This window comes from Podarcis vaucheri, assembly GCF_965113315.1.
Source record: "Podarcis vaucheri genome assembly, chromosome: 17".
NCBI lineage: Eukaryota > Metazoa > Chordata > Lepidosauria > Squamata > Lacertidae > Podarcis > Podarcis vaucheri.
This window is the reverse complement of record NC_138755.1, coordinates 19,218,574-19,226,412: the sequence shown is the minus strand read 5'-3', so window position 1 is coordinate 19,226,412 and position 7,839 is coordinate 19,218,574. Positions and strand designations below refer to the sequence as shown.

Below are 7,839 nucleotides of genomic sequence, written 5' to 3'. Positions count from 1 at the left end.
TTGGTTTATTTTCCAGTTTCGTTTTAAAAAATTCATATACTTACGCTTGTCTTTCTGTAAAAATGATGTCTATGCCCTGAGCCTCACGGTCATTTTGAGCCTTCAACTATTAAAAAGACACAGCCACCAACAGCATGAGAATAGCTCTGCTATATCTACAGCAAATAAATTTCCCGTTTCTAGAGCCAATGTCTTTAATTCAACTGAATTTGCTATTATAGCTTATACACCATAGATCAGTCTTAAAATGATTTTCAAGAAATACAACATGATCCTAAAAATATGTTTGAGACATGGAACATATATCAGAATTAAGGGCAGTTTCAAATGCGTCTGTACTAATTTACATGCATAATGGTTGGAATGTGTCTATAGGTAAAAGGTTTATATAGCTCAGGGGCTGCTTTGGTGCTGCAAATGCTGCTGAACTACAAAACTCCCATTAGCCTCAGCAAGACTGTCAGTAGAGAGAGATGATAGGATTTGAAGTTCAGAAACATATGGCAGGCTAAAGGTTCCCCACACCTGGCATAGCTGAATGAAGTATCAGATCTCCACAAATATTAATTTACTTATTTTTATTTATTTGATTTCTATCCCACCTTTTAACAGGTTCTCAGAGCAGCCAACAAAAAATAAAACAAACTTTAAAATGATAACATTAAAACATTACAAAGTAAAAGAGCACTTTAAAAGCAGTCAGCAGAATTAAAAACACCGAACACCACAACAGCAATTTTCAGAGGATTGAACAACCCGGGGAAATAAAAAGATCCTTGCCAGGTACTGCGCTGTAATGACAGCAAGGTATGCCACAGACAAATTTGAAGTTACAGATGCTGACTGCAACAGATGAAGTTGCAAGCACAAGTAATTTCAAATAAATTGCAAGCATCTCAGTGATAAGATGTTTTGCAGGAAGGGGTCCTTTGGAGGGTGGGGATGGCAGTTTAAAACCAGCTCTTGCTCCCCTCCCAAACAGCTGATCAGTAAAATTTCCATGTGCTAGTATCAACTACTCATTTCACTGGTAAAAAACACACACTTATGTTCCGTTTGAACTACCATTTAATTGGAAATTTAAATTGTGTAGGTCCTTTCTATTGTGATCCAATGTTTGGAAGAATTGTGGCTTTTTATATTTCCTTCTATTAACTAAGATGCTACTTTGAAATGTCACTCTGCATATGTATTTGGGTCAACAGTATATGCAGTTACACTCATCCTGAGAACCAATTACAATTGTTTTCAAACATTTTCCAGCAGCTACTGAGCATCACTGGTTAGCAGCAGTCCAAGTTGAACAATAACCAAATCAGGCAAAACTAATACTGTTACAAAACAATGTTAATACTCACCAGGTTATAGTCATTCATTACTTCCTCCATATCGGTATTGGTATTAAGTTTATCCACCAGCTAAAACAACACAGAAACCCAATTAATTGCTAGTTTTATTCCCAATAGGTATACAATTGCAATTCAAAATTAGATCCAGTATTTTCAATGTAATATATATATAAATATTAGCAATATAAACAATAACATACCATATTGTAATCAGCTAGTTGTCCTTGAAACTCTTTGATCTCACTTGCTAAAGACTCTGCCCTAAGAGAACAGGAAAAGAATAGTTACTATACAACATAGCTTATGTGATAAAATGTAATCAAAGCAAGTCTCAAGTTTTAACATACAGTAAGCCTGCAACTTACATGTATTTAACTTGCATGCATGAAGCTTTATGTGCTGGGCAAATAAATAAATAAATAAATAAATAAATAAATAAATGGGGGCAGACATCCAGGAAAAAAGACTTTGGCAATCCCACCTGCCATTGAACCCAATGTGTTCTGACGACAGTCGTACCTTGTTTTGCGACCGGGATCTGTTCCGGAGCCCCGGACACTAGACAAAAATGATGCACGACAAAGTGCCACTCTGCGCATGCACGTGGAACCGTTTGTGCTTTTGCTCATGCATGAAGTGCAATTTAGTTCTTCTGTGCATGTGACAAACCTGGAAGTAACCTGTTCTTGTACTTCTGGGTTTGCCACAGACATTTAACAAAATGGACGCTTGACGAGGCAGACTCAAAACGAGGTACCACTGTATATGTAATTTTGACTTTAGGCATGATCCTTGGAACGTAAACCCTACATAAGTTGCAAGCTTGCTGTTTCCAATCCAAATTTACTTGTGTATATGATTCCACTGACTTTAATTAACACAAAAGTTTTTAAAGACCCTCAGGGTCCCTTCCAACTCTACAATACTATGACAATAAGTGTAATCTATCTCACCTTTTTTCATAAGATAGGTAGACAGAATTCTCCTGGTTATACATGTCGATTTCTTTCTGAAGCTTGTTAATTTCTGCGGTGAGTTCATTTATTTTGCTCCTGTAGGGGAAAAAATAGTTCTTATGTTAAGTATAATTTAGGCCTGTTCTAAAGCCACAGGCTTTGAGTCAGAGGTCATCTGCCACATAAATATGGTTTTGGACACCTCTTCAGATTTGCACGTGTCGGTGATTTATTGAATTATGCACCAGTCCTTTGGAACCTGACAGAGGGACAATTTAACTGGCTTCTAAGGTCACCTATGGTGGATAAATGTCTAGTTCATCAGTACTGGATAAATGTCTAGTTCAGCAGTCCCTAATCCTACAGTGGGCAGAGAACATGACTCAGCTGGCAGCATATGAGGTGATCTTCCATAAACACGAGAAAGATGGTGAATTCCTTGATATCTGGACTCTTGATACAAATCTATTTGCTCAAATGGGTTGGTTTGGACTACCAGACATCCCCCCCCCCTGCGCCTCATCAGTTGTACACAGAGAACATGTCTTGATGAATTACAATTTTCTTTGCATTGTATGACTGTCTTTGTTTTTGTTTCTTCAATCCAATCAAAAGCTATTAATAAAAAGGGTGTCTGGTTTAATCTTTATGGCCCAGTGCAGCCTAGTCAATTTATACAATACATTTCTAAAGGCCCACATAATGCTAAAACTCTGCTCAGTATCTAGTGGTTTTTTTGGAAGGTCACTCTGGGAAGAGAGTGAGGAGGCAAGAGGACTACCCCAAAGATGACGGGTGCAAGTTCTGTGCACTACATATGCTACTTTATCCTTTAGGTGGGCAAATGAGTTGCAAGGCAGCACAACTCCTCAAGGTAGAGTTTGTTTAGGAGCCTTCAGATGCTGAATCCAATTTTAAAAATAGCTACATAGTGATCAGTATAGTTGTTTTCTACAACAGATCTGTTTTTTGTAAGGGGGTGCAAGGGAGGAGGTGGGAACCCCAACGCACAAGTGGAAGTCCTTGTGTGGGCTTTTGCTAACGGACTCATTAGCTGAAGCCAACCCTAATATTTTAGAGTTGTGTTTATACTTGACCTGCTATTGACAACTTGCCAGTTAAGTATTAATCTGTTAAGTGACCTGACCATTCCTTTGGTCAGCACTTCTGAAGGTAGAAAGTTCCACACAAATCTCTTTCACCTCAACTTCAAAAAGTAGTTTTAACCCTATGCTGATTCCGAGTCAGATTGTGTGGAGCACAGCTGGGTGACTAGAAGCAGTGAGGTTCCCAGTAAAGCAAAGAAAGTCAGTTGGACATTGGTCACAAGTATCTACTCCAGCAAACAGGAAATAATTGGAAGGAAAGGCCTGCATTTGGTACAGACAAACAGTAGGGAAGGCAGTGGGATAAGACAAGCATGAAACAAAACACAGGCCAATCCTCTATACCTGTGCTGAGTGCAGGAAAAATGGGCTGGCTGGATTATGAAAGGAGGAAGAGCTACTGCTAAGGAGCCATGAGCTAAGAAACCTCTATCGTCCCTGCCAAACACTGCAAGCTAGGCATGATCAAGCTGATAGCCAATTAATTACTGCCAATAAGGCAGTAGCTCTTGACACAACCATATAAAAACAGCACAAACACTGGAGACAAATAACTGCCACATACCTGAGGACTCCCAGGTAATAGGATTTATCCATAATTTGTCTCTGTGGACCTAACAAATAACAAGTGTCAAATTATTACCCGACACCACAGTACAATGAGAAACAATTGTATTACTAAAGAATCCAGTGGTTGTTTTCATGCAAGGTGGTAAAATCACCATAAAGAGACAGAGAGAGGCTTAAATAAATAAATCCTCTGTAAATAATGTAATGTACATATTCTCTTAAATAATCCATGATGTAATGTCATATGCTCTGAACAGTATAGGACCTGTCTAGGTTTAAAGCTTCTGGTGCTATTCCAGCTTTCCAAGTTCCACTTGAGATTTCACAGATGCTGGCTCAGTTCTGCCCTTACGTCAGGATGGAGCTTTGATTAAAAAAATTGCTTTGCCTTGTCCTAAGTTCTGACACATTTCATGTCTCTATGAGGCCAAAACCACTGTAAAGTGTATTGCTGTTTCCCCTTATAATCACAGGCACAAGACTAACTTATTCAATGTTTGTATGCCTTCATATCTTAAAATACCTTTCATTCCAGTTTTCATTCCACTCAGCCCTTGCTGCGTCACTGGACGGTCTGCAACCTTAATCTGGGAGGACAAAACCACACCAGTACCTATGGATCCACCACGTGTACCAGGTCTTGATGTTCCTGGAGGGATCTAACACCGAAAACAGAATCGGTAGAAAAAATAATGAATGCAGTCATTCTGAGGATCAGAAAACTAGTCTATCTACTTATCAATAAGCTGGCCGAGGTCTTAAGATTTAAATGAAACCAAATGACATGGCACACACATTTTTTGTTACATTTATATTCCACCTTTCTTCCTAGGAGCTTGAGGTGGTGACAGTCCTCCTTCCCATTTTATCCTCACAATTACCCTGTGAGATAGGTTAGACTGAGAGTGCATGAGTGGCCCAAGGTCAGCCAGTGAAGTTTCATAGCTGACTGAGGATCTGAATCCTGGTCTCAAAGGTCCTAACTTAACAGCTTCACCCTAAAGACTCTCATATACCTAATAGGACCCGCAAACTTTTTGTAAAGTAAAAGCAGCTTCAAGAAGGAGGTGATTTTGAAACCCTGAAAAGGGATAAAGTGGCTGGTGCTGGAGAAAGAGTAACCTTTCTGCTCCGCTGCAATTCGCTACCACTAACCATAAGGTTTCTATCACACAAGTTAGGATCCAATCCACTGTTGTAGCAATTAATAACAAGATAAGCACGTCGAGCACCCAAACACAGAAGCCCTGCCTACAAGCTTATAAACTAAAAGGAAAAGGAACGGGAGTGTGAGCCACAAAAAGCAGTGGAGATAAATAGGAAAATAAAATGCCAAAAACCTGTGAGAATAGCCTGTTTTTAACTGCTACTTTTAGATGATAAAATCCTTGGAGCAGACACCCATCCCTTTGTGTTACACAATCCCTTATGTTAAACAATATCCACAAGGTGTATATATTATGATGTCCGGAGACAATAAGAAAGTAATCTGCACTGGAGAGAAAAGGCTCTAGCTTAGGAATCAGAAAATGAAGATAAACTCTTCAATGAAACTGTATCACTTGTCAAACAGAGTAGGTTTTAAAAAAGATTTATTTTAACTTACTCCTCCTCCAAGTAGAGCTGCGGATGGAGGCCGTAGTGAGGATGAGGGAGGTCTGGCTCCCAGGCCTAGTCCTGCTCTTGAAGACGGGCGGGCTGTAGGAGGCTTGTGATTACTTGCCATTTTTTCCTCTTTTCTTCAAATTTCTCTTTAGAAACAAACATATATTACATACTAGAATCCTCTAAATGTGTATTCTGTATTACGTTACATACTAGAATCCTCTAAATGTGTACTCTGTATCAAAAGAGAACTTTTAAGTCATGGATAAAGAAAAATATTTTTAATAAAACAAGAATTTTCTTTAGCTTTTTAATTGGAATCATAATGCCATATATGCAGAGTAAATATGCCCATTAGAACAGCTATCTTCAACACAGTAACTAGGGAATCAAATGTGTGTTTAGAATTACGTCTTCAGTAGGAGGTAGGACTAAAAATAAAATAAAATAAAATGCATATGTACCACCGTCATTATTTAGAAGCCAGCCCTGTCCAGTAGCCAGAAGATCAAAATACAATTTATCTGCCTGCAGTCCTTGAGCATGGACTGTAAGCTCATGGTGAAGCAAGCCTGCTAAAACTATGGGTGTTGTGGCCTAGTCAATATTTGGGTGAGAGATCATCTATGAATCATTTCATGATGGAGCAAAGTCTAAAGAACTTTGATGTATGTGGTTGAGATTAAGAAAATAAAAGACATGAATCTGGGATAGGTCAGTTGGTAGAGCTTGAAACCCTTAATCTCAGGGTCACGAGTTCAAATCACACCAAATATTCTAGCACTGCAAGGGGTTGGACTGGATGACCCTTGTGACCCCTTCCAACTCTGCAGTTCTGTGATTACATATATGAAATTACAATAGGGGGTGAAACCACGGAACACAGTATCTTAAACACAACACTAGCAATTGATGAAAAGATACAAATCACTGTTTCATGTGTACAGCCAGGATTTTTGTTGGGGGGAGGCTTTTTTTGGGGGGGCAGAACCTCAGTTAAGTATTTTTATTGATGAGTGGTAGCTCCCCCCCCCCCCGGCACTATTTCGACAGAAACATGTTGTGGGTATCTGTAATACAGGCATGATGAGATTGCAAAACCTCTGTAAAGCAAACCTGATGTTGTGTTTTATTTTTTATTAATCCAGAAATGGCCCAACAACATACTAAGGGCAGCTCGGTCCCTTACACCCCAGAAAACTTAACAAACCATAGCCCATCCCCCTTTAAAAGAAAAACTCCCTGGAGGAGGGCTGAGTTACTGGGCGCTTGTTTTTTTGCACTTTGCGACGACGCGTGTCGCGAAGGAGAGCGTTCACACGTGACGCCCACCACCCTCAGCCTTAAATTCCATGCACCATTTCCCCGCCTCCTTCTGAGTGACGCGGGGACTTGGGCCCATCGTAGGAGGGGAAGGGGCTGAGGCATGGCACGTACGGGGGTCGTGAGGGTCGGCACTCCCGCATCCGCGCTCCAACCTGTGCGGCTCCTCTTACCTGACCCTTCCCCGCGCGCACGCGCAGTGGGTTGACGAGACCCGTTAATTTAACGGTTGCCTCCCATCCACGAACTCCTCTCCGCGCGCGCGACGGCAAGCCGTAACCTAGCAACCGCGCCAGCCAACCCCCAGCGCCGCTCCCTCCGCGCAGTCGCTCTGGCGCCAAGCCGAGCGCGGCTTCTTCTTCTTCTTCTTCCCTCACGCTCCCGTATTCTATCGCGAGATTTACGCGAAGCTTTCGCCTCACACCCTCCCACTTTGGCGCATGCGCAGAAGAACGAGTCTTGTGCGCGTGCGTGCCACTCCATTTCCCCCCCCCCCATGGTACTTGGAATCAAATAAGTGTTAAGAGTTGGGTATGGTTAGTATTGCAAAATAGAGTGTGTGTGTGTGTGTGTATATATATATATATGTATGTGTATATATATATGTATATGTGTATATATATATATATATATATATATGTATATATGTATATATATATGTATATATGTATATATATATATATGTATATGCAGGTTTTGGTGTCTTCGGGTGTCTTCCCATGTAAGAGTCGGGGTGTCTGTGCGACGTTTCGACGAGGTCTCACTCGTCATCTTCAGGCTGGTGCTTTCGGCTTCTTGTTACTGTTCCAGACTCTTACACGGGAAGACACCCGAAGACACCAAAACCTGCATATATATATATATGTATATGTATATATATATATGATGCTCAAGTAGGGTTGCCATATTTCAAAAAGTAAGATTCCTGAC

The 7,839-nt window shown here is 40.6% G+C and overlaps 1 protein-coding gene across 5 annotated transcripts in view; it reads right to left on the bottom strand.

Annotated features, from left to right (window-relative positions):
• Window positions 1-7,264, bottom strand: part of IFT74 (intraflagellar transport 74) — a 41,993-nt gene extending 34,729 nt beyond the window's left edge. The window contains exons 1-8 of one of the 5 annotated variants that reach the window (XM_082204914.1): window positions 7,024-7,264; window positions 5,588-5,732; window positions 4,505-4,640; window positions 3,977-4,025; window positions 2,303-2,401; window positions 1,550-1,610; window positions 1,359-1,418; window positions 45-106 (exon numbers count right to left, since the gene is read on the bottom strand). In XM_082204914.1, the coding sequence (XP_082061040.1) occupies window positions 45-106; window positions 1,359-1,418; window positions 1,550-1,610; window positions 2,303-2,401; window positions 3,977-4,025; window positions 4,505-4,640; window positions 5,588-5,707 (587 nt within the window). In that variant the 5' untranslated portion in view covers window positions 5,708-5,732; window positions 7,024-7,264. Of the gene's footprint in view, window positions 1-44; window positions 107-1,358; window positions 1,419-1,549; window positions 1,611-2,302; window positions 2,402-3,976; window positions 4,026-4,504; window positions 4,641-5,587; window positions 5,782-6,944; window positions 6,964-7,023 lie in introns of those variants that run through there. The other 4 variants (XM_082204917.1, XM_082204915.1, XM_082204916.1 and 1 more) reach the window with 4 other exon arrangements.
• Between the last annotated feature and the right edge of the window lie 575 nt (window positions 7,265-7,839).